General features: G+C 37.1%; 3 protein-coding genes across 4 annotated transcripts; 2 read left to right on the forward strand and 1 right to left on the reverse strand.

The window, feature by feature from the left end:
- The first annotated feature begins 9,317 nt into the window (after positions 1-9,317).
- On the forward strand, positions 9,318-18,599 carry LOC100186263 (frizzled-10-B-like). Its single transcript, XM_026837045.1, has 9 exons — positions 9,318-9,492; positions 9,890-10,053; positions 10,298-10,670; positions 10,958-11,138; positions 11,478-11,639; positions 11,906-12,127; positions 16,175-16,341; positions 17,578-18,304; positions 18,432-18,599. The coding sequence occupies exons 1-9, from the start codon at positions 9,378-9,380 to the stop codon at positions 18,493-18,495; spliced, it is 2,175 nt and encodes a 724-aa protein (XP_026692846.1). The 5' UTR covers positions 9,318-9,377; the 3' UTR covers positions 18,496-18,599.
- Positions 18,600-19,681: 1,082 nt separating this feature from the next.
- Positions 19,682-21,053, forward strand: LOC100177644 (ester hydrolase C11orf54 homolog). The gene is made up of 2 exons (XM_002131907.5): positions 19,682-20,514; positions 20,711-21,053. Exons 1-2 carry the CDS (start codon positions 19,762-19,764, stop codon positions 20,933-20,935), a joined length of 978 nt encoding a protein of 325 aa, XP_002131943.1. The 5' UTR covers positions 19,682-19,761; the 3' UTR covers positions 20,936-21,053.
- LOC100178467 (nibrin) lies at positions 20,966-27,229 on the reverse strand. Of its 2 annotated transcripts, none has more exons than XM_002125700.5 (15): positions 27,063-27,229; positions 26,925-26,978; positions 26,765-26,835; positions 26,529-26,701; positions 26,094-26,253; positions 25,628-25,734; positions 25,193-25,310; positions 24,805-24,986; positions 24,416-24,587; positions 24,101-24,240; positions 23,686-23,823; positions 22,668-23,304; positions 22,314-22,445; positions 21,957-22,162; positions 20,966-21,334 (listed from the first exon to the last, which is right to left on the reverse strand). In XM_002125700.5, exons 1-15 carry the CDS (start codon positions 27,085-27,087, stop codon positions 21,331-21,333), a joined length of 2,319 nt encoding a protein of 772 aa, XP_002125736.2. In that variant the 5' UTR covers positions 27,088-27,229; the 3' UTR covers positions 20,966-21,330. The 2 variants fall into 2 exon arrangements, with proteins under 2 accessions (XP_002125736.2, XP_018670013.1); XM_018814468.2 differs by lacking the exon at positions 20,966-21,334 and adding an exon at positions 21,597-21,896.
- Between the last annotated feature and the right edge of the window lie 14 nt (positions 27,230-27,243).

A 27,243-nucleotide genomic window follows, 5' to 3' on the forward strand; every position in this document is an offset into this window, starting at 1 on the left:
GGGAAGACGGGAAACCTTTAGGACAGAGTATCATAATATCCTGATCGTATTTTAAACAATTAACAACGCTCTACGAGAGCCGTGAAGATACGGTTTTATAACTCTTTGAATGTTTTTTGTTTACTTTTAAATGGGACGCAAAATAGAATAAAAAAGTGTCCCATCTCTCCCACCCTACTATATAATAAATAAAAACAAAGTAACACTTACATACCAAATTGGCGACGTTCTTTCACAATGAAGCGGTCAGCAGTTTCACTACATGCGAACATATAGAGTAACAGCGGAACGAGAACTAAACCAGATCTATGCACAAAAAGCGCTCAAATTTAACAAGAAATAAAAAGCACCGGCGTTGCAATCAGGCCGACGGGACGTTGGTTGGGAAACTCTATAATGATTATTAGTAAAGTAGGTCAATGCAAAACCGAGTGAACATCAAAGTATAATGACTGAATTGGCAAACAGTTATACTAAGCAGAATGATTTAAACGCACACGACAGCACTGCTGTTTTAACACAACTGTATATAGTTATGCTGAACGTTCTCAAGTTTTTAGCGACTTAGTAGCGTAATTGCTAATGCTTGTAACTGGCTTGGCCTTGCTTATTAGATTTGTTACACTACGGATAAAACAGAACTTACAAGCATTTAAGTGCATTGAGTGTAAAATGAGTTTTTAATATAACGTTTAACTTAACTGTAGCTCGAACCGATAAAAAACAAACAAATTTATAAATAGTCCTGTTTATTATGAACCCTGCTAATTGCAACCTCATGCTCGTGAACAAATGCTTCTAAATTAAGTCTGAAGCCGTTTTTGTTTATTGTTTTTACGTGTTTTTTATTAGACTGGATTTATGTAAATGTGAGGCAAGATTGACACGGCAGTTAACCGGGTGATTTACCATGAAAGTGCACCGTCATTTTAAAGATAGCAAGCAAAACAGCCATGTTTTAATGCTGTCTAAAATATCCCACGACATTAGGGAATATTTAGCGCAAAATCCCGGCCGCAAATCTCGGGCAATTTCTTGCAAAAATTACGTGCTGGGAAAGAATGCAGTAACATATTCAAATTACGTTCAAATTTTCGTCCCTCAAAATTTGATACCAACTTTTGAGCATATTTTATCGAGACAATTTGCTGTTCCGAGAAACTCCAAAAACTACCGTGTGAAAAGTTAGTTAACGCATAAATGTATGCAAAGTTGGTGTTAATTTTAGCATGGTGTATTTTATGCTGTTAGTGGGTAACTTAACGCAATATAGTCTATACGAGTAGGTACATCGTTTGCAGATCAAACATATTTTTCATACTTTTAAAAATATTTGCATTTTCCATAAATGCATACGTGGTACATCATAAGCGGGTATATACGGGGGGTGTGAAACAGAACACGCGTGCTATAACGACCGTCGTTACCCCCTCTATTTGTGAAGATAAAAATGCATTGTTGGTTCATTTATTCAAACATGCAGAAGAGCAGTGCAATTTTGAATGTGGGTATACACACATAAGACCCAAATGCGTACATTTATAACTCTTTGCGTACAAGAACTATTGTGTCGCTTACAAGCCAATTTCTCCCCAGCAATCGTGATGTATTTGCGTATTTTAAATTTCTGTAGCTTGTTCTGTATATTTATACCTACCTATAGCGACACATGTAACCCGAGAAAAAGCGTTAAAAATTAGCCATTGTCAAGTCACGATATAAAGCAAAGATGGTAATCTGTCCCGTGACAATTAAATTATGACCACACAACGACAATTGTATAAGGTGTGTTACGTCACGATCGTGTACCACGTGACATAACCATCCCTTTTACGTGCTGAATATGAGGAATTTTAATTTCTACGCCGAAAAATCGTGAAAAGCGTAGTTATTATAAAAAATACAAAGAATAATACGTTTCAAGAAAAACTATTCTATTTATCGCTATACGAAATCGGGAAAATTTAAATTAATGGGGCAATAGATATATTTATTATAAAAAGATCGAGTTTGGCATGCGCAGATACGGGGCATATAGCCAAAATATAAATATAGTAGGGTGGTGGAAGATGGGACACCAATAGCACATAATATCCAAATATCCTGATCGAAGAATTAAAGAATTAAGCGGTCTATGGAAGTCGTAAGGATGTACGATGTTATAATTTTTTAATGTTTTTCGTTTATTAATGATTGGGACGAGAAAAAGAATGAAAATGTCCCCCGTCTTCCCCACCATACCCTATATATTGCCTATCGGGTTCTTAATAAGACGTGAGAACAACACGTTTATGCGAAGCGATAACAACAAAAAAACAGTCAAAATATTTACCCTAAAACGTGACTATTTGGCCAATTTTCTGCCTAAGTTCAGCAAAAAACAACTTCCATTCACAAATGCAGCGAACACTTTTCTTACTGTGACGTCTTCAAAACCGACTGTTACGTGATACATACGTGTAGGAACTTTAATTACGGTAGTTCGTGATAAGACATGAAACGTCTTTTGCGCCTCGGAACCTATGAGACGTGCAATACCACTTGACAGCCGTTCCAATATCTTCAAAAATGCTGATCTTCGTCTATTTTCGCCCCTTTTCCGCACGACTACCATTAGCTTCTTGTCTACCATATCAAGGGTTTCTGTGTATAAGCTTTTTTGCGAAAACACACCGGTGAAAAATATGTCACGTTGCGAGAAGGGAAACACCCGACTGTCAGAGCAAAAAGCGTCAAACTGTCAGCGCCCACGAGTCGATATACGAAGCTGCAACTACATGGGCTGCAACTACATGGGCTGCAACTCTAAAGAACATGGCTTTATAATATGCAGCAGATGTACTTAGAGATTACAAAAGTTCGTTTATGTTATACGCGTGGTTCCCTATTAGCATCTGATGCCATTTACACGCTGCTTATATACTTATAAAGCCAACGTTATATTTATTTAACAACTTCACTCTAAAACAGCAGACACTTATAAAAGTCCAGTTCTTGGACAAAATCTTCCAAGAACCCAAAGTAATAGTTGAGAAAAACGCAACAACCGAATAATAGACGACGCATAATAAAGCATACAAGGGGTATCATATGCTGCGTATTAGAATTGCAGCGACAACGAGTACAAGTCCAATAAATAACGATGTACATGGTAATGTTTCACACATATACGTATTAAGGATTATATGTGAACATGTACATAACCGGGCGCCGACTCTACTTTACACATACAGCTATAATGTACTCTCGACAAAAACTTATTCGATACAGCTTAATTGGGACACAAATTTTAAAATACAAGTCATCTACAATACACTGTCGAATATGTGACAGCAAACCACATAATTACGATATACACTTTTACTGTGTGTAAATGCAAGAAAATACACGCATATACCTACACCGATTGTGACAAATAAGAAAGACAACCCCACACCACTATAGATGTATAAATACTGATATTAAAAATAACGATGTTGCATTCGACCGTAATATGTAACTTATGGACACATCTTAATTGGAACAAGTTTTACATTTTTTGTAATATAGTGATGCATTCAACAAGAAAAAGAACGAAAGTTTGGTTTGCGTTCATTTTTGTATCAGAAGATCAGTTCTAAGAAAATACTTTATAAATACTTTCCTAACGAGACATCAACGGTAAATAATTTACAAAAAGGGCATTTGAAACATGATATCGGTTTTAGTGCACTTTTGAAATTTGTTTGCAAAGTTTCCTGGCAAATTTTGTGTTGTTGGCTCTAAAAGAAGCCGTAATGACGCACGTAGACCACGTTATCGCTTCTGCTTATAAACAGCTGAACAAGACTGACCACTCTTAAAGGTCATTGCAGATTATCAAGAGAAAATGTTGTTATGAATCAAAACAAGCGGAACAGAGGTGTCACGTTCGCGGCGAGTGGTGTAGCAATATTGTCAACATTTTTTTGCAAGTTATAAAGTACTGTGGGGTAAGATGGATATCGTTGGCACTCAATATTTTATTTTTTCTAATCGTGTTTTAACAATTAACAACTCTTTTTTAAAGTCTCGAGAATACGGTTATTTAACTCTTTTTAAAGTCGCGTGTACTACTAAATGAAACGAGAAAAAATATAATTTTATATATGTCATATAGCTCCATCAACTATATCTGCATTGCGTTTAAAGTTAATTGACAAGCAAATATGGAATTCCATTCGCATGCTTAACTTACATGCGCGGATGTATGCTGTTCTATACATAGCTCAATAAATTGAAACGAAAACATAATAAAGGACAGAATTCGCACGTTAGCGCTCGTAGTAAAATACCACTACGTGCGATATGAACACTCCGCACTTTTCGTTCGTGATTGTTTTTAATCAAACACGGGCTTTCCCGAAGGCAGGGTTACAAATACAGCTTAGTTCGTTTATTGGTTTCGTTATTTTTCTTTCACGTTTGGAACAGTGTAAATTTAATATATTTTTGGAAACTGTACCGAATTTATATTTGTAGATAATATGTAAAAAAACAGTGGCCTCTAATGATTTTTTTTAATTATTTCGTATACAAAATACACACAAAATTATATATGGTAACTGGTAAGCGGGCACGAGGTGTACGAAACAGAACACCCGTCCTACCAATATCATTGTCCGCCACGTGAGGATAAACAAGTTGCATTGATTTATAACAGTCATTCATTTTAAAACAAGTATAGGCTACTGTTTACGAAAGTATATGCACACGTTGAACCATTTTTAATATGGTTTTAAATTAACAAATTCATGTTGAAGCTTTGGCTCAATTCGTAACATTATACAGATCAGTAAGCTGGTCTCATTTGTTGCTGCTACGGGTGTTGCTACAACGGGTTTCCCAGAGCCGAATTACACCGGACAATATACCACGTGGTACAAACCAGACTGAAATGAACTATGACGTTATTAGCTTCCAGCCATTATGACGTCATTGTAGCGATTATGACCATTAAGGTTTTAATTTGATACATCACAAGTGGGAAAATGAAAGAAGCGCCGAAAAGAATTACGAAAATTTCGATGAGCTGTGGGCCAATAACGATTATATTTTAAAGTATTACCACTGTATTGGACAGCGAAGAACCATTTAAAGTCATCGAATACACAAACTTAACAGATGGAATCATTTTAAATATAATACGCTGTAAGAGGACACGTCAGCTTTGAAATGCCAAAGCAATTTGTTATTCATAGAAAAAGGTAAATGAACAATACGGAAATCCCGGGTTCAAAGCCAGGTCAAGAGACTTCCCCCACAGTTTGTTTTAGGAATGTGGACAAGAGGTTAATCAGTGAGTCATTGGCTATGTAAAGGGAATAAGTCTGTGGTGCATCCTTGTGGAAGTAGTTACAGATATTATTCTCCGCGCGGGGGTGCACAAGAGTAACAAGATTTTATTCTGAAAAACAAATTTCTACCTTTTGCTAGTAATTTAAGACTATGCAACGTTAAAAACCAAATATCTCATATTCGTGCATATTTGCTCAAATGCAAAGGTATTATAAGCTCGTTGGGGGTAATGGGCTAACTTTGAATCTAAGGTCCCTCGGCATGCCTCGCTGAAGGACCTCACCCATATATAATATAGAATTCCGTGTCGAAACACGCATTATATAATTAACAACGGTCTATGCGAGTCGTGATAATACGGTTTTATAATTTTTTCAATGTTCTTTTATTCACTACTGAATGAGACGAGAAAGGAGATGAAAAGTGGCCCATCTCTCCCCCCCCCACTATATGAATATATAGTGTGAATTTGTATTAGATTCTCAACGAGTGTTTATCCTGGCACAATTCAAAATTTTCTTTCAAAGAAACACGACTGTCAATCATGATTGTTACGTCATATAGATTAAATGGTGCGTGACCACGGCCACTTGACGGCGGTATAGGGATTATCTACTTTAACAATGCGGGGTATCTCAACTTAAGTGTTGTATTAAACAATGCAACAAAACATGTCTTACATTTAGGTTGACGGATCAGGCTTTTTGCATTTTCGGCCGATTTTTATTTTATTTTGACCTTCGGTCGCTTTGTGCAACGAAAACGGTCGTCGTGGGTCAGTTTCAAGTGGTTTAACGCGTTTAGAGGCGTTTAATGATCGGTGAGCTCAGACTATATTTGCATAAACATGCAGAACAATGTAATCGGTCGCGCGGCCACGAGCGTTGATTGTTTACGTAACAAGTAGATAATTGTTGACGATTCTATAACACTAAGTTGATCTGCGAACGAAGCACTTGAGAAAAAATGAATTAAATTTGGGTGCGGGTTTATTTTTATAACGAGATGCAGCGTTATTTTAGAATCTGTCGTATTCTGTCAGCGGAGGTAACTTGTACATGTTATCTCGGGAAGATATTTGCGACATCAGGTCAGGTTACTTGTAAGGGATACGGGGCGAAAATTAAGAGAGATTCGAATAGGTAACTGAATGCGCGACAAAAAACAACACGAAGGTAGGCGCCGCGTCACAGAACGGCCACTATGTCGTCACTATAGCGCTTGTGACACACCTGCGCCAGAGGAGCACTGGAAGACAGCGGGTTTTCGATCTAAAAGTAAGATGCGATGGTGAATCAAATCGTTTTATCAGACAGAACATTCGTTTTGAGGCAATGTTATACGAACCTGAGACCTGTAATCTAAAGCTTGATTTCAAGGCAGCGAGCAGTTAATACGCAAGAAAATAAACACAGAAAGTCGGTGAGGCCTTTGAAGGTACGCCCTCTAGCAATACGCGATTCGAATCCGGAAGCGAATTACTCGGAGACGTTTTACGTCGTTTATTATTTCGGCGGTTGCTGCCCGCGGTCGAAGCTGTCGTCGGTCATTTGTTAATTGCGTTTTTATGATTTATTTCGCAGATACAGATGAGTTGAAATGATGCTACTTGGTGGTTAGTGCTGATGGGAAATCTGTGGGGGTGGGGGTTAAAGTACGGGTTAATATTGATGTAAAAGATAGACGGTTTTGGTCAATGTAAATAGATGCGATGTTAGATGGTGTTTTATTAGACGCATTTAGACAGGTTTTGTTGCCAATGTTTCTCTTAAGGATGCTCTGTGTTTGACATGTCTGTCAACGCATATTTGGAGAGCGGAAAATGGCTTAGTAATTGGATCTTGGATCAGATAACAATAAAAATACGTACTCGGTGAAATGGCGCTGAAAATTTTATATAGCCAACGAAATTTGGCCTTTAGACGCGTTTTTAGTATGCAAATTGCGTGTGTACTTATTTATTGATGGGAAAAGGTGTAGAATTATTCGTATTGTTATTGGATTTGGTTTGTTTTCTTAATTAGTCGCCTGTTTCGCGAATTATGCGAAAGTTTTTGAGATTAGAGTCGCGAAGTCATTAAATAGTCGCAGACTAATTGTTCGACGGCCAGTCCATTATTTCGATTGTTTAGGAACAATTGATATCATTGTGACGTCAGTTAGGAGCGTTTAGATTCCGTCTTATAAGTTTTATATTCGAGCTTTGTAGAAAATGAGTTTGTGACGTCACATAAAGGTTTTGTTACGTCATAAAAGTGTGCATAGTGACGTTGGTGCGTAAGATTAGGCACGTTTTAGTAAAATATATTTTTTTTTTTGTGGAATTTTGGTCTTCGTGTAAAATTCGACAGCCGTTATAAATAACGTTGTGGTGTTGCGGTAAAGTTCGTTAATTTCTCCTTTGTTCGAAGTAGCTCATCTGCTTGGGTGGCGAGTGTATAGGTAGATCGTATTCTAATCTGTAGCACGTGTTAAAGGTTGATGGACAGTCGTAGCTTTATATAAAACTAAGCTGTCTTCGAAAAAAAGGATGAACATAGAAATTAAAGAGAGGTATTTTTTTCGTAGTTTGACAAATCAACCTATAAGTGTATTAGGAAAAACATAAATGTATGCAATAATTAAGCAATCAAGTTACGTATATTGCTGCAAATTGTAAAGGTGTCTTTTCGTTGTAAAGATTGTATAAGTTGTACGTAGACATTTTAAACTTTAAATAAACAGGACAACGACAGTCTTTTTAACACCGGTGTTCAGTTTTATAAACTGAACTTTTCGTTTACGAGTTACCACGTATGTTTTTTTTATTCAAAATACCACGTATGTAACTTTGTGGGTGCTTTTTCGGTGTTATCGGTTTAGAAATAAACAATTGTGTTCCCTCAAGCTTACAGCAATGGTTTTCGAGGCGATATGGTTTGGCTTAGCAGGTCTCAGTGACCTTTCAAAGTCGGCAAATATGACTCGCTTTGATGCTTCGACTTAACGGATTAAAAATGTATTAAGTTAAGTAGCTTATATGGTTGTAGTATGACATTGGTATACGATGCTTCGAAAATGGCTTCCGAGGTTCAGTAGTGGTCAAATACGCTGTGTAATTAGATGGCTTGATAAACGTAGGGGAATCTTGTTATATTAGAACTATATTTTTGGAGGTAAATGTATTAATGCATTATAAGAGCATTTTTGAGATTTTTTGAGAAGAGCAAGTCGAAATGAAATGCTAAAGTACGCAAAGAAATCTGGTGGAGTTTTATAAGAGAGCGTGAAATTCTATTTAAGACGGGGGGTGTGTGGGGATATATTCGGTTTGCAAATCTATGATATAAGCATTGCTGTTAATACGTTGCGAGTAATTTTGCACCGAAGGCGAATTGGCTTTAATACGATTGCAAAACTACATCGGTCATGGCGTTTTATAGAGATAGAAGCTAAGACCCAATTATACGGCGGCTTCTTTTAAAGGGGTGTAGAGCGTATAATACTCGAACAGGATAACGTAGTCGGTGCTTTGAAAAACAGCTGGACGTGGATTAAGCTCGAAATCTTATTCCGACAGATTTCTAATCCACTTCGGTCAGTGTTGCTGACAGATTTCGGATTCTCTTAGATATTCCTTCCGTTTGAATTGATAGGTTGTGGCAGAAGCATTGCTGCGGTCGTGTGTTGATGTGTTTGTGGTGTTGTATTTTAGATAAAGAGTCTTGTAATTTGGAACCGCAGATATTATTAAGATGTTAAGATAAAATACAATGCTAATATTGTTATAGGCTGAATATGTTTCTTTGTAAATTATAGTCTAAGTGAGCATTATATTCTGCAGAGGCGGTAAAATGTATAAGCCATCGTAGTGTTTTGTTTAAAAGGCGAGGGGGCAATATAATGTGGAACAGATTGCAGCAAATTTAGTCTTGATTTTAAAAGCTGCATATTTAGTGGCGTTGGAAACGACACTCAATGCATAAAACGGGACTGTTTATTACCGTTTCCATATAACATATTGGTAAAAAAAAAGTTTAAAACATACTTATAACCATACAGGTTAGAATGCTGTTATAAAAATGAACGTTATAAACGTTTTATGTATTCTGTTTGTACTTGCGTGTGTGTCTGGGTTCAAATACGCAGGGAGGCCGAAGTTTAAATGCTTTCCAATAAGTGAACCATTATGCTCAGGTTGGTAGTTTGTTAACTTGATATGAATTTTAACATGTGTTTGTGTGTATGTTAGTAGCTGGAATATAACACATACGAGAGAATATTGCTATTATAAATTCTAGAAATAACTCTAATTGTATGCAAAAGGTATTTAAAGACCAAAGTCTCTCTATTTCTATTATATATGGGTTGACTATAAAGCATACCATGGGACCTGATTTAGGCCAGAGTTGCCGCAACACCTAAAACTTCCTGTTTTTGGGTGATTTTAAAATCATATTTTCAATTAACGAATCAGGCTGTTACGTAACTGTTTGTACAAATTTTAGCATTACTAAAGCTGTTCCAGCATTAGGTAACACTGCATCCAATTTAAAGTTCGATAATTATTACCAATCACCGACCACACATTTAGATTTCCCATACAACTACACAACTTTCCCCAATATTCTTGGGCACGATAACGCGGATGACGCATCTGACGTATTATACGAATACAAGTTACTGTTGGACACGCACTGCTCAACGCATCTACGATTCTTTCTTTGCTCTTTGCATTTTCCAATGTGTACGCCAAAGGTAAGGCCGTTTGGAATAATACATAATGCATGGTATATTAAATGAATAAATGAATTTAACTTCTCTATCTCGCGTGGCGAGGCAATGACGCTCGTTAAAACCTGTATGTTCTGTTGCATACTACTCGTGCCCGCTTACGAGTTACCATCATGCATATAATACTTGTTCGATAAAAAGTTCCTTATGGCTGACAATTTAAAGCCTTGTTTTCACCCCACATGATATATAACTGCTTTAACTACAGGTTGAAGTAGCAATACCAGGATGCAGAAGTATGTGTGAGAAAGTAAGAGCCGACTGTGAACCGGTTATGCGGGTAGGAGGGGTACAGTGGCCGGATACCATTGACTGTTCAAAGCTACCCATGAGGAACGAGAAGAAGCGGTTGTGTATGGTACCACCCGGTGAATCCCCGAACGGGGAAGCACCTAAAGTGGACACCAACCCCCAGCCACCTTCAGTAACGTTGGACGAAAGCGGGGCAGGTCCCCATATAGAGTTGGAAATCGACGACGAAGATGAGAACGACAAAGCAGCCAAGTATTGGGCGCAACAGTTGGAACTGAATCCGGGTTATGAGGAACAACAATGGAGAGAACCGATTATTCCACGTATTGGTAAGTAAGGATTCAAAAATATTGTTAACATTTAAATTAATGTTTTAATTGGGTGATGTAATATAACCAGGCATTAACGCTAGTGACTTGGGATTTAATGCCAGAGTTGCCTCGTTATCACAACATATTCTATTTTTTTTTCTAAATGGGTAGGCTTCTTAGCAAGGGACGTAAGGCTTGAGTTGGCCATTACCGAAGAACTGCGCCTGCTGTTACACCAATGAATGATAATATACAATGTATACTATAGACTATAGACGAGTTACGATTTTTCTAAACTATATTAGAACACCAATTGCCACCAGAAGAACCAGTTGTAGTAGATGAACCAGAAGGTCCAGGGTTTGGTTTTGCATCACCACCACAAAGAGAACCAGACCAAGATAAGAACCAATTCGTGACGATATCTCAACCGAAACCAAGACCAAATAAATGCAAGAATCCGAACAAGTTTCATTACTTGAAAAGGTATGATGAAATTTAATGTTTATATATGTTTTACATGCGTTTTTAATGTGTTGCAAAACTATGAATAGGGGAGTTTTACAACGTTTAGCGAAGACTTTTTGCGAGTGAATCGCGTAGTATAACTTTAAACGTAAAAATACCAAAGCACGGCCATTTTACACTGATTAACGTAACATTGAAACAAATTCACCCTAATTGATAATAACGATCGACTATTACTTCATAAAAATAGTAATGCGAACATTGGCGCAACCAAAAAAGCAAATAAAGTTTTTGGAATATTATTTTTTCGTATTTTTTCGTCATTTTTTTATTTTTTAAATTTTGATTTTGTTTTAGAATGAAACAATGTGTCCCAAGGTGTGAGAAAACCACGGATATTTTGTTTAGTTCAAATCACAAACAAATCGCTTATTGGTTGCTGTTTTCGTTTTCTTTGCTATGTTTTATTTCAACGGTGATGACAGTCTGTACTTTTATGATTGATTCTAAAAGATTCAGGTAAAATATTAATTATTCTGTTGTTATTGTCATTATTTATAATAGGTTGGGGTAAAATGGTCCATGTTTTATTCTCTCCTATCGTCCCATTTGGTAGTAAACAAACTATATTTGCACAATTAAAACCGTTTTCTCATGACCCTAAAAGAGCGTTGTTAAAAACACTGTTTAGAAATATAGGACATTATGGGCCAACGGTATATTAGTTAAGCTGTATTTTTCAAGTGATGAATTTACAACAATTTGACGCAAACTTGTCATTTTAGATACCCGGAACGTCCGATTATTTTCCTTTCCATTTGCTACTGCGTTTATTCGGTCGCTTACTTGGTAAGATCGGTGAATGGTCCGCTTAACTCTATGGCGTGTATGGAAGATATTACACACCCTGCTGGGGCCAGCTACTTTGTAAAGGGTGGTATTCAAGGCACCGGGTGTACCGCCATGTTTTTCGTGCTCTACTACTTTGGGATGGCGGCTTCAGCGTGGTAAGTGTGACGTAACAATAGTGTCTGTTAGGTCAGGATAACGGGATATATCCCGGGGCGAAAGTGAACACGCGACACCGTGTCTTTGATGCGGACATAACTACCGTTGTTATTTTAGCAATTTGGACAATTGTTATTCTTGCGGCGTGATTCGAACTGCAAAACGTTCGTAATGCCAGGGCATAAGATTCGACGTTGATAAATACGACATGCACGGCCAGTGTCCAACTATTGGCAGTACAGGAATTCGGTATAAGACCAACCACGCCAACTTAAATTGTTTAAAGCAAAGTAATAGTACTGTGGGGCAAGATAGATAGTATACCGTTGGCAAGAGGATGAAAAACCTACCCTAAACTACCACATACGATATTACTATTCATCCAAATAGCTGAATAATATTCACGGGTGTTTTAATTTCCCCTTAAAACGAACGTAAGTGTATAAGTCATCGTATTCATATCATAACCACGTAGTTTTGTGTTTATAGTCAACGTGAGTCATTTTATACCCGATATCCAACATCACATATAACCACGTCATATTTAAACACCTTTCATCACATCACCTTAAAGGTGTGCCACGTCGTAGTGTTATAACGATTATACGAGATTTAGTTTGCATGTCTTGGCGTTTATGTTGGAGTAAACAATATGTACATCACTCGCTAAACCGATTCTGCGGTTTTTAAAAGCTGTTTAAACGAAAATTGTAATCCCGTGTATCTCGTCTTCGTTATTTTCCTGCGGTGCGGAATTTATATCCGATTTCTAATTCTTATATTGCGGGTCAGCTTTTTTATTTGAATATACTCGTATCGTTACAGGAGGTAGAAAATAAAAATAATTGACAGACTTGGATACTCATCACATGAAATCCTATATTTCCTGATCGTGTTTTAAACAATTGACAAAGTTTTTTTAGATTCGTAATATACATCACAGAAAACAAAAATCGAGTCCAACTAATGGTGTACCATAAAGATTTATTTTTTAACCACCAGCAATTTCAGTCTGTTATTCAAATTGAACAGAACGTTTGAGTTTGCTTTTAATTAGAAAAACCGTGCGGATAATATAAGTATCAGGTTGTCGGTGGCGTGTTGTGTTTCATAATTCTCTTATTATGTCAGCGCGGCATCGTGGCGAGCCGAAAACTTGGGTCATTTCACCATAATTTGAATCCGACATTGCCCAGGGCAAAGTTTTCTTTGATCTTGCCGAATCGACTGCGATTTCCAATGTAACGTAACACGCTGCAGGTGGAATCGTAAATTTGGCGAGTAGACTAAACCTCGGCGGAGTTTTGGCGAGATGGCCGACAGTAGAGGCCAAGGTTATCGTAATCGGATCGGTGTGCTTTAAAAAAACAACAGACCGAAACGACCGAAGCCTAACGTGTAATTACGAGTGCATTAAGAGCAAATACGAAATGTCAAAGGGGACGGAAAACAAATTATCCCAAAATTTCTGCATTTGATCGAACGATAAACGATTCCGGTCTCAGAACTCGTCATCTTCAGCGCTTTAATCTCGAAATTTCACGATTTAAGATTCAAAGTCCAAAATTCGTGTAGAAAAACCAACAGAACACCCCAAAACAACAATAAATACAAAAGCAAATTGGAGTTCCGGTCACGAAAGAGAAATATGTTCGCTTAATGGTTGAAGCATTTTTTATAAAATTTAAACAGCATCTCCTGCCTAAAGACAAAATCTGGCGAAGGCTGAGTCCGACGGTTATAGGTTCAAATCCAGGCCCAGTATAGCACAAACAGTTTTAAAGGCAAAAGTTTAAATTCCAGCGACCGTTATTTTTGTTTTGGTTTCTATTTTCGTTTTAGATTGGATTTTGTGTTCGTTAATTTACAAACAAAGCCACGATTAGTAGGACTGTTTACGTCACAAGGAACAAATAATTATCGTCGTTAATTAGTGAAATAATACAGCGACCGCTATGACGTCACGGTAGAAAAAAGAAAAGAAAAGAAAACAGGACTCTAGGTAAAGGTATAGAACTGTAGAGATTAAACAGTTCAAGAAAATCATTAAAATAAATAAGAACGTGAGACACGTATTGGAACACGACTCTCTAATTGATCTAGTTTTGGTAACTTGTCAATCGACGACGCTTTTAATGACATCACAATTGATCTATTCTTCTATTGTTTGTCACGGGACCATATCAACTATAGAAATGTTATATCGCTTAAATGGATCGGATTTCTTGGCTTGGGTTTTGTTGGCGAAAAGAAACGGCTTTTTGTGAGTTGTTATAACACGACAAAGCGCGCCCTGGACATGTGCCGCGAAACGTACTGTAAACCAACATATATGGGTTAATAGGCTTAATAAAACCAGCAAATTAAAATTTCGACGGCATACAGACGTATTAAACCATCTTTCTAAATACTAGATTCCGGTCATCGGCCGCTATGGCCGTAAAATTTATGGCCTAAACGTCCACTATTTACAGAGGTGTTCGATTTTTACAGTTTCGAGCACGAGAAGTGCGTTTTTACGACGCATAGTAACCGTAACTAACAACTTTTACAATATTTGTCCAACATTTTAGCGAAATTGCTTGTTTTTTAACTAATTTGACGCTTTTATGAGTTACTCCTTTAAAAAAGTTAAAAAATAGTTGTAATTTTAAAAAAATAGTTGTAATTTAAGAATTTTTAATTTGTTACGATAAAAGTAAGTACCCGGCTTCGACAAAATAGTTAGCGTTTTAGTCTTGACCGTTATAACGCTGTCACAACATTCACAGAGGGGGTCTAACGTAGGCGTTAAGCGTTGGGATGTCCTAACATAACATTCTCTTTAGTAAACGCGGCAACATAAACGTGCACAGAACTACAGAGCGTTAGGGCTACATGTGTTTAAAAGTACAAAGCGATGCCGGCTACACGATACCGGAGCCTTTAGCAAGGCGCGCGGCTCTGTTCGTACGGATTCCATTCAAAGCATTGTGAAGCGTTAATAGGATCGCTAGATTCGAATTTTCTCAGTTTCGGGCGGCTGGAAGTGTGTAGAAACTCGATATGTGGCTAATATAATGTTTATTGGCTTCCTGTGTCCGTCGGTGGCGAGTTACGGTGGGAATATAGGAAATTGTTTGGCGTGACCGACACGGTAATGCCATCGTTTTCCTGTGATGTTACGCCGAAGAATTTTGTCTAATTAATTCGGTTTACTAAAACTTTAGCCGTTCATATAACGTAACCGTATACACTAGCATATAAAATGCCTGAAAATCCAGACTACACGGTGACAGTTTTAAAAGATAATTTGACATTAATGACGCGGCCGTAACGGTATGAAGATTTTAGAAGCATTTTATATTACGTTGGGCAAAACGCTATGAATTCGTAATATTTTGAAAACCAAAAGTTTAAGATGCGATTTTAGACTTCAAAAAATATTACATTTGACATTCCTCTGTAAAACAAATCCTAGTGTTCTGGTCTAAACCAGTCTAGACCAGCAGTTGGTAATAAGGCGTACAAGTGCGTCTTGAAAATTGCTTGTTCGTTTCCAGCCGCTGTTGTTTTGCTTAACCCCTAAAGTGACGAGTTTTCAATCTAGCGTGTCCCTCGTGTATAATGTTCGCCGTAAGGCTGGTGACGTCATGTCGTTATGACGTCATTATTTTACTCCGTAACGCGTAGGCGGAGATTTATAATCGATTTGCGGGCCGTTTAGACTTTTACATCCAAATTCGGAAGCTATGACTTCTTTATACCAAATTTTGGCGAGGATATATTTTAAATTAGACAATCGGTTTTAGACAGAGTATAGTATCGCGGGGTAAGATAAACATAACGTTAGGTAATTTATACCCAAATTCGTGTTTCATAACGGTTTTTAGCGCCGTGGGAATACGAGTTCTATAAATATTCTTTGGTTACTACTAAATCGCGAAACGAAAACAAAGAACAAAACATGCGTCATCTTTTCTCAACCTACTATACATAAATTCCCATCGATTTTATTCTGGAAAAGCCTAAAACAACACAAATACCTGAACATTGATTTATTTCAGGTGGGTTGTTCTTACTTTATCATGGCTTCTGTCTGCCGGGTTCAAGTGGGGGCATGAGGCAATCGAAGCTTACGGGTTCTACTTCCACCTAGCGGCGTGGTTGTTGCCAGCCGGACAGACAATTGTTGTTCTCATCCTGGGAAAAGTTGATGGAGATGAATTAACAGGTTGGTAAAGGGTTTTGTTCTTACTTTGCTAAGATTTGAACCCGAGCCTATTCAGACCGGACGGAAAAATGTTAATTTTTCTAATGACTTATAGTAGGGTGGGAGAAGATGGGACACCTTTTCAATCTATTTTCTCCTCCAATTTGGTAGTAAACAAACATTCAACGGTTTTTTATAAAACTTTATCCTCACGGCTCCGATAGATCGTTGTTAATTGTTTAAAACACGATCAGGATATTTGGTTATTATGTGCTAAAGGTGTCCCATCTTCCCCCATCCTACTATATATTTTTGAATAAACGATTAAATGCAACTTTTTTATCCTCGCTGACGGGAAAATTAGAGTTGTTATAACACAGATGTTCTGTTTTGCGCAACTCGGGCCCGTTTACGAGTTATCACGTATGCAACCTTGTGGGTAGTTTTAATTTGGGTACATTCAAGGTAGTAATTCTACCAAGTTAGATCTACACTTACAAAAAAAAACCAAGTTAGATCCGCTTACAAAAAAAAACGAATTTTCGGTTTATTGTCTCCCTTACGTTCGTTGAAACGAATCTAAAGCCGCCAGGTGCGTCGTGTGGGTTTTAGGCAGGTATGTAGTCACTATTATCCCGGCACATAACGGTATCAAGTCCCCTTGAAGGTAATAAGGAACAATAACTAAAGGACTATCGAGATTTTCAAGTGAAAATATCGCTCAATTCGGGAAACGGGAATGGTTATAATGTTAAGGCATCTTGACATACTTTGGGGTCCGTTGCGTGATCGGGCACTTGAGAAAAGATTGTAATAACACTCAATTGAAATATAATCAAGTTATACGAGACTGACTGAATACACAGCGAAGCGCTTGAGAAAAAACTGTTTGAATAAACAGGTGTCGGCAAAACGTGTGTGTGTGAAATTTGTGTATAAAACCATAAAAGTAACTTTCAGGTTTTAAAAACACACATAGCTTTATTTTAAATCTTTGTAAGTCTTAAACGGTAAGGGTAATTTTCACTTTTAATTTACGATTCATTTGGAGGTTATTTCTAAAAATACCTAAATGTAAAATACTGTAAAAGTTCGTTGCCCATACAATTTAACATTCTGTTCTGTGTGTGTGGAGCCCTACGACGTGACACGCTAAGATGTTTAGGATTTAGGCAAGAGTATAGGCCCATTATACCGATGTTCTTAAATTTAATGTAACGTAATACTAATATAAGGTTTTTATCTTTTTATTTTCAGGCGTTTGTTATGTTGGAAACTTGGAGCCTGAAAGTTTGATGTATTTCGTCATCATCCCTCTCACATTTTACCTGATAACCGGAACTGTGGCTCTGGTGTTCGGGTTTGGCTACTTGTTTAAAATACGACGAGTTATTCGTCATCAGGGTGGGAAGTCTGCGGGCAAACTGGAAAAGCTGATGTGGCGAATTGGTGTATTTTCTGTGCTGTACACTGTACCTGCAGCGTGTGTCGTGGCAGTGAACTTTTACCAATACCAAAACTTGGGTGTATGGATGAGTCATGCAAGGAAAATACCATGCAGAGCATCAGGCTCACCGTTTCTTTATAGACCTGATTCCGCACCCAGCGAATTTCAAGGCTCTTGGCTGCCACCGCGTGACAATTACCAAGCTTCAATGGCCCCCGCTACGTGGCGCGGTTACCCACAGCGATCGGACTACTTGGTTGGCGATGGTTCGGACTTTTATGCTTATGAGCCATGGCCAGAACAACCTGGTTATGACAGATACACACAAACCAATGGGAAACGCAAAAGACGGTCGCTACCAATAAAAGATCAAATTCCGAGGGTGAACTTGGACTGTACACTGCCCGATTCAATACCGTCCCTCCCCATATTTGGAATTAAGATCTTCATGTCTCTTATTGCGGGTATTACAAGCGGAATGTGGATTTGGAGCGGAAAGACAGTCGAATCTTGGAGGAAGTTTTACAAAACGTGCAGGTAAGCAAAATCTCTTCATTTTACTTAACGAATCGATTAGCTAACCTTTTACAATTACACAATGTGTGTTGTGTTTAAAATTTCACATTTCGTAAAAGCTTAAAACTAACAATCAATGACGTCACAGGTGCGGGAAGTCCCCCAAAGCAACCCAAGTTGGTCACAAAAGAGATGGCGGATTCGCGGTGTGATTATGACGTCATAGGAATGGAGGGTAATGACCTTTACCAACCGGGCAAACCGTGTCATCAGAACTCACTGGAGTGGAACCAGATTATCGCAGTGGACACGAAAAGAACGAGAATGAACGAATACGTCATAATGCCAGGGCCAAGGTACACTGGGGAGGTTCACACGCCTATTGAAGGTATTCCCGACGTTAGAGATTATAGGGGACGATTCGATTCTGAAGATCTCGAACGTTATGACGTCAGAGTTAGTGATGCCAGAGCGGGTGACGTCAGATATGGTGGTGTCAGATCGAGTGATGCTGGTTTAGAAAGAACATCGACGCCGTCTTTGCCCCCACGTGCGGTAAGACCCAAGAAAACGAAAAAACAGTCCAGACATAACAGAAACAATCGCGAGTGATTTTTCTTCTTGTTTTTAAGTTTTCCCCTTATTTTGTTCCTCATTGTCACGTACTAATTCCTTTTGTTCGCAACTTGTTTTTTAATAAAGCGAAAAAGCTAAAAATCAATTCAATGAAACTATAGGCAGCTGCTTGAGAGAATGACGTGACAAACGAAACAGGTTATCAAAGACATCGTACTGTATTATTTGAATGACATAATATGCTGCTACGTCAAAGACTCTAAATGGAATATTCTGTGTCGGTTTCGACCTTGTATTAACCGATACATAGATAAAAAAACAATTGCAAATCGATTGTGGGAAGTGTTGCGGATATTTCTGGCGTAGGCTACATTTGGTTACACGCATTCATGGTTTAGTTACTTTAGTAGTCTCTTTAACTGGTTTAATCAACGTGAAAGTAGAAAACTCCAAAAGCCGACAATAAAAGCAAGTTAACACATAACCAAATAACCATGGCTCGTAGTTACACCCCGTATGCATGTAAACATACGTGTTATGTTCGTAGTCAATCATTCTTTAATAATCAATATATAGTAGCATTAATTAAATACACTTGCCGAAGACAAGATGTATAAACTGACCAAATAACATCGGTTAGCATATACGGCTACTCCAAGTATTAGCTCTGTTACGTAAACATGTATATGGAAAAACACGTTAAACAGTAACATGCTGTTTAAGGTGTTAAAAACAAACGATCGTTCTTTCGGTGACGTCAGTTAACTGCGTCAGCATTTTATATTTTTTCTGTGTTGAGTTTCACTATCGGGTAAACACCGTACGTTATTATTGCTGCTGACAGATTTGGTTGCAGAAGAAACTAGCTGGTGCCTTGTGTTTACTATTAGAAGTTGTACAATATGAAAGGGAATATCAAACGAGAAATGTTGGTTGAAAACGTGGCTCTGCATGTGCCTTCTATGGAAGAATTAGCAGAAGTTGTTGGCGTTGGGTTAAAGAAGAATTACAAAGAGTGGTCTTGTAGCGTAGTTGACTGTCCGGATTTGAGCAAAGCGCCTTTTGGTCTGGCATCCAATGGCATTTGTGGACGCACACGGTTAGTTGATGTCGGCGGTGTACCGAATTTAGTGCCGGTGTCTCAATACATGGAAAAGGTGTATAACTTACAAGATATCTCCGAGAGAGTGGGCACTCCTGGTTGTTTCATACTCGGCGCTGGTGCAGGTTCAAAGCATGTTGTCGGTTGTAATTGCGAGTTAATGCCGAATTTTCGATGCGAGGGCGGAGAAAGAGAGCGTGTCAATTTATGTCATGTAGCAAGAGTTAAAAGTGACGGCGGTTACTTGCTGCAGAATTACGAAAATGATCATGGCTCTAGTTCCGAATTTTCGTTGCTTGCAAATTTGTTCTGCTCGGACGGAAAGCAGGGCAAAGTGTTAGAAGTAAGGGGAAAATGTAGAATCGGAGAAAAGGATCTGGTTGGGTGTATGAGGGGCGCATTGAAAGAGCATTTTGGTCCAAACCGACCAATAGGAATGGGCGGTACATTCCTTGTCAACAAAGGGAAAATAAAGATTCACGTCATGCCCGATTTTAGCGAGACCCCGCTTACGTCAGATAATGACGTCAATAACTGGCTTAAATTTTACGAGGTGAGGTTTTAAACGCGTGTATGTAATTGTAATGTGCGCAGCTTAACTTGCCAAACTGGGCCTTTGGTTTTAGATTAGGTGCATAAAAAGCAGTTTTATATTTGCAACGTTCTACCTTTCACTATTTACAATAAGGCTGCATTGTACTGAATTAGTATACCTTCAAAAAATGTAATTATCGTGTATGCTTCCATAGGTGACCTCACCTTTCATGTGCCTCTCCACTTTTATCACTGAAGATTGTGGTTTAGACCTTCGTGTGGAACACACACATGGTTACAATGCTAATAGTGGCGTAGGGGGTCACTACCATTATGATGTCACACCAGATGAGGTCGAATACATTGGTTACTTCACCCCAGCAGAGTTCATATACCGAGTTGACAGACCTTCCACAACTCATAATATTGGAAGAGATTAACTAGTTTTGTAACATCAAATTCTGAAGCGATTTCAGGGCGAACTTTTATAATTTTCAGTTATGTATCAGAAGTGCAATTAATGAAATTTTGAATTACGATTACATAAATCGTGTGCCACATTCGTTGTGGTACATTGAAAGCAACTGAATAGGATGTTGAAACTCTTATAATAAATTGCCAGAAGAGTTAGGCTATATCAATCAGCCCAACATGCTTGCCAGTAGGAGCATTTGTGGCTAAAATATGGCTAATTAGAAATTTCCAAACGCAAGAAAATACAAAAAAGATTAATAAAACAAAAGAAAACGTATTATGAAGATAGAGCATAAACAACACATAATTTCAACGAGGCTATCATCAAACAGATGTTCCATCCAAATTTGTACAATTGCTATTACCTGAAAAATAAAGATTGCCATAAAATGTAGTTAGTAAAGCCATATACAGCAACATCAAAATAAAACCAAAATATTAATCAATCAAGTTAGAGGTACCCACCAGTTTCTAACATCTGCTATATCTAAGTGTAATAAAACATAGACAGTCTGGTACTGAACTCCTTTTTAAAAGCAAAACTAAACCATGTATTACTGAATAGTGGTATAGTGTTCTGCCTGCTGAATTAAACTTTAACATTTGCTTGTACTATCCAATGTATGTAGTTTTTTTTTATGCAAGTCTTGTGTGTTTCTTTAGTGGTAAATGAGCAACACATGCAAAAGCATAAGATTCCAAAAGAGCAGAAGAAAGCCAGTAGATTGTTGGCATCAGCAAACATGAAGAACAAAGTCATGCAAAGTTTAACTGTTTTAAACACCACATGAAAATGTTATTTGAAAACAACCATTAAAATTGTAACAGCTCCAACCCATTAGTCACTAATGAGTTGTTAAAATAATTACCCACAAAGTTTCATACATTTAACTTGTTAGCTGGCATGAGATGTGTGAAACAGAACACCTGTGTTATATCGTTTTTCAGCAACGGGAGGTTAAAGCAAGTTACAATCATTCAACTCACCCGAATGGATTTAAGTTGTCATTTTCCTTTTCATTAAGCATTGCCCAGTCCTCCAGATTTGTGTCTTTGGATATTTTGTTCTCATGTTTAAAAAGATCTCGACCACCAATTATTGTTGGTGGTTTGAAAGAAGCAGCCGTGTTATTCTGCGACTCATAATCCATATATGTTGGGTAAACCTTCCGAAAACATTTGTAGTTTTTCGTCTGCACAGAATTAAAGACTTTGGTTAATCATTGATGCATGAAGTTTATAAGCTGTAAAAGGTTTAGTTCTACAAAGACTTATTGCTGCTAGTACTCCTAAGTTATATAGCCATAATTACTTCTATTACACACATACCAGCAGACTACCTACATTTCTCTGTGCATTACTTTTACTTGTCACACGTGTTGTAGAAGTTGTAACAATTAATGAAACTTGAACAAGTTTGCTTAAATCTGAAGTTGGATAATCAGGAATTACTTCACAATAATCACTTGTAGGTGCCTGGTAACAGAAAGGGTAAGTTACATCAACAGTTCAACAACTTACATATAAACTGTCAAAACTGTTGCTGCCAGCTCCAGTAGCAGCATTGTTTTTGTTAAAAATATATGCCCAGTTTCTTCACACGTGAAGTTACCCCTATATTGGTCATGCAGATACACTTATCCAATTGCAGTACAAAAAAAGCTTTATTTTAATAATCAGTTAAAATGTTTCACTTACATTTTTAGGATCAGCCCAACCTGCTGTTACGTTCTTAAACTTGTCCTTGTTTACTTGTGGGTAAGGTTGGCTTGTTTTCTCTTTTTTAACAACAAGCAATTCCTGCTTTGGCTTAATCTGCACAGTTGGTTCGCAGTGTTGCGATTCAGTAAATCTCTCACTGTCTATTAAATCTGGGTCTACATAACGTTCACTGTCTTGGTCAACACTTATTTCAGGAGCTATGTACTCAGTCTTCACTGGGAGCACAAGAACATCATTTTTCTGGTTTAAATCCATTGAAGAAGTCCATAGACTATCATCTTCTATACAACTGTCAGGAATATCATCTACATTTTGTTGTATTGGTGAAACAGGGCCTGGATTCAACGCAATGTCATAGTTTGAGGCAACTTTAGTGGAAGTTATAATATGTGTTTCAGTTGGGTTATGGTCTATAGTTGGCTTATTGGTTGGAATTGTAAGTTGAACTGGTGTCGTTGGAACGACAGATATTCGTTTTTTCTTTGGTGGAGGTTTGGATTTTTTCTTGTTTGAAGTCATTGAGCTGCCTAGCATGGATTGCGCAATATTCTCCACAGATTGGGCAATATTTTCCTGTGGTTTTGGCACCTTGAAGGGTAACTCCGGTGTTTTTCTAAAAAAATGGTATGAAACATAAAACTATTTTTAGTATTAAGTCTTCTATTAAACACATAAACAAACTAGTAATATATATTTTATTCTTCGTCTTTATGGGTTAGATTCTGCAGCCTGGTACATCATGGGGCCTTAGATTTTATGCCATTACCCAGGGTGCTACAACTCATTAGTGACCACTGGGTTGGAGCAATAGACATTAGGTGCCCAAGGACACTTGAGTTTGGCTACTGTGTCAGTATATTATTTGGGCTTTGGACAGTGTACTTTACTCAGTTACCCTATGCCTATGCCAAATGTGAAAACCGAAAACACAGCATAACCTAAGATCTCTAAGCCAATAACAGATGTAAATACATAGTTCTTACAGACTACTGACCTGTGTGTTGGATCCTTACTAAAGTGAGCTGTATCATCTATAAGCTTGGAAGATACAGTGTGTGGTTGGTGTTTTGGTGGGGAGTTTGGTTTTTGATGTTTTGAAGTAATTTCATCAGTACCGTGGTCTTCATGCGGTCTGTTTTAAATCCGAAATTAGACCAATTTGAGAGAATTTTGATCAAGTTGATATAATATGGCCAAAAAAAGCATAGAAAAGGCAATAACTGTACCCTTTTTGTATGAATACAGCATCGAATACAGGTTAAACGAAGTATAACTAATTGAGGATACAGGTAAGTGAAACTTCATTAAAAATCAGTTTAAGATAGTAAGGACTGTAAGGGCTTAAATGTCATTGAACATAAAATAATCAGAATTTTCATTTGGAAACAATGTTTTGCAGAAAAACTCACCTTTTCTTTCTTCCGATCTCGGACTCCATTCCAACATCCAGGGAACAAAACGTGTCCGGAGCTTGGGATTTCATTGTTTCAGGGATGCAGGAGATAAAGAGAGAGTTTGGATCATCAGTATCCTCCACCTCTTGCCTGGACTGAAAATATAAAATGATGAAAACTGTAACTTTATCTCAAACTTTTATAAACGTATTGTCTTAGACGTCTGTATTGTTTTATACCAGATGAATTGCGGCAAAAATAAAATTGCGGCTTTTACTGGAAGAAAAATTCCCTAAACTGTAAAAAAATATATGTGGAACAGCTCTTTACCTTCACCCGCTGGAGATGGTCCATGTTTTGAGAGAATGTAGAACCCGGTATCGGTCGTTGGGAGAAAGTGGTTTCTTGTTCAAGATCAAATGAAGGGTTGCAATAAATATCAGTGGAGCAATACAACAAAGATAATCCTATCTCATGCTCTTGTATGAAACGTAGCTGTTTTCTGTTAAAGTGATATCTTATATTCAATGTTATATCTCAATCAACACATTAATCAATAAAGTTCCCTTTGTTTGACAAGAAAGTGTAACTGCATTTTGGCAATGTTACCCCAGATTTTTATAACCTTTGCTTTACACATATACGATAAAAAAAAATTTAAAAAAAGTTTTGTATACAGATAAATTAAATGTTACTTATTCACAATCTACAAAACTCACCTACGAAACTGTCTCTGCAACTTTTCAAGTTTTTTTGCATCAATTACTTGAGATTCCGCGTTATCAGCACATCGTACAACGATTGTATTTTCGTCAATTAATTTTTCATCCGTGCATTTTTGATCAGATACCAAACACACGGTGGCACCAGAGTACGAGCATGAAGAACCAAGACGCTTCATCTGAAAATTTTAGCCACTTGAAAATAAATTTTTAAAACTTTTAACTTAACTGAAGGTTCTTTGTGTTCAGGTAAAATACCAAATATAGAAGGTGAGATCAGTCATGTAAAAAAATAGTTTTTATTTTTTGCATGACATGTATCGATGTATGTATATTGTTATTGAGTATTTAGTAAACACAACTTTAAAACAATAAACTTATCTACCTGTTTATGGCTGAGAAAAACAACTGTTTTATCACGAAAGATATTTTTTCTTTCCACGTTTACTTGAAACGAACATTCACGTTTATCAAGACCTTGTTCAGATATATCGGGAAGAAAACTAAAAACCAAAGCATAAACCAAAAAAACAGATAAACAACTGGTAGGCATAGAGTTTATAAATACAATTTTAAATAGGTGTAAACTAATGAACTATGAGATACTTTAGCACCTCTGTTTCCACCAAAAAATATTCACTTTAAATACAGTATGACATGTCATGGGAACTGTGATTTGGGCCAGAGTTGACCAATTACTTGGAAACCCAATGTGTATAACCCATTTAGCTACTCAGTATCTATCTTGAATGTGTACCCAACCAAATAGGTCTATGACATTTCCCATTACCATAATAAATATAAATATATATAAACTCACTCATTAGTACTTGGCAGTTCAGCTTCATTAGTTTCAACTGATTTCAAAAGTTTGGAAAAATACTTTTCACTGACAATAGGACAAGCACATGCTAACGCTTGTGTGACCTGATGTAAATATAAAACCATTAAAATTTCTGAAAAACTTTGACCGCTTATACTGTAACAAATTAACATACAAAACCATAAATTTACAAATATTTGTCCCAAATTGATATTGCTCTTGTAATTGTTTGACAAAATGAGGTTACACTTGTATTCCAACACAAAAAACCCGAAGCCAGATTGATAAACCTAACTAACATAATGCAATATTGACTCTGCTTGTTTTTAGAAACTTAGCAGCAAGGTAAAAGCTGTTTTGTGCATAAAACATATATATATAATGTTACACGTTACACTGTTTTAAAACGCACCCCTAATCGGGCCTAATGTTACACCATTGAATAAAAATCCATATTAATTACCTTCACATTAAGAAGAATGCTTTGCATGGCTAGATGTGTAACTCCAGTTTGCCAGCTAGTGGTCAGTTTACCACCAAGCTTTGAAACTTTGTCACGCAACTTTTCTTGCAGAACAGAACTCATTGATGATGTAACAATGAGCAGTGGTTTGTGTTTGATTCTGTGTAAAAATCAATTAGAAATGCTGCCAATAGCTGAGTAAAGACCAGTGCTATGGCACAGGGGTTAATGATCTTAACATGGCTACATTTAGCCCAAAAGTTAGGGTTTAAAGGCTTGAATTTATTTAAAAATATATTTATATATTTCAGATATTTAAATATAACCTATAAAACAACAACAGGTTATATACAGAAAAGTTTCTAATCCAAATCCATGGACATCAATCATGTACAATTGTTTACTTAAACAAATGATAAATAGTAAATACTTTACTTGAAAATTGACTTCAGAACTCCAATTCGAAGACAATCCCCATGTTTGAGTCGAACTTTACCCGTTATTTTGTTAAAAACCAAATGTTGTTCATTTCCAGTTTCATTTTTTGAGTAGAATGTCCCAAACTTTGAGCTGTCACTCACAAGCAGACATGGTTCATTACTTGATTCCTGTATGGGTGAAACATGACAGTCCAATGGGTATTATGTTACATACATAATTTTTGTTACTACCTCATCGATCACTTTTATTGTCCCATGCTTTCTACTCACTGACGAATCATTAGCAATTATGAAGTCCACATCTAAAAACAAACATAAGAAAATATAAAGACTATGAAACATGGTTTAGCCTGTATTTTATGTTAACCTATATACATGCATATATATATACCCTTTCTTCCAAACGTGTATACTCGATTTGCAAGAAGCCTCTTTACTTGATTATCTAAAAATATGTTAAGATGGTTTCTACAAAATTGTGCTATTTACACGTTGTATTTAAAGCAAGAATTAAACAAAAATTACGTACTTTCTGTTGAAACCAGGGACCACATTTTCTTCTCGGTGAACTGTATACTTAAGTTAAAAGATTACAACGCGGACATCTGTATCCTTTAACTAGAATTGATGTAATCACTAATCAGATAAATGCATGCGTATTTAAAAAATCCTCCAAACACATGCAGCTCATACAAAACAAATCATTCTAA

This window comes from Ciona intestinalis, chromosome 12 (genome assembly GCF_000224145.3).
Source record: "Ciona intestinalis chromosome 12, KH, whole genome shotgun sequence".
NCBI classification, from domain to species: Eukaryota; Metazoa; Chordata; class Ascidiacea; order Phlebobranchia; family Cionidae; genus Ciona; species Ciona intestinalis.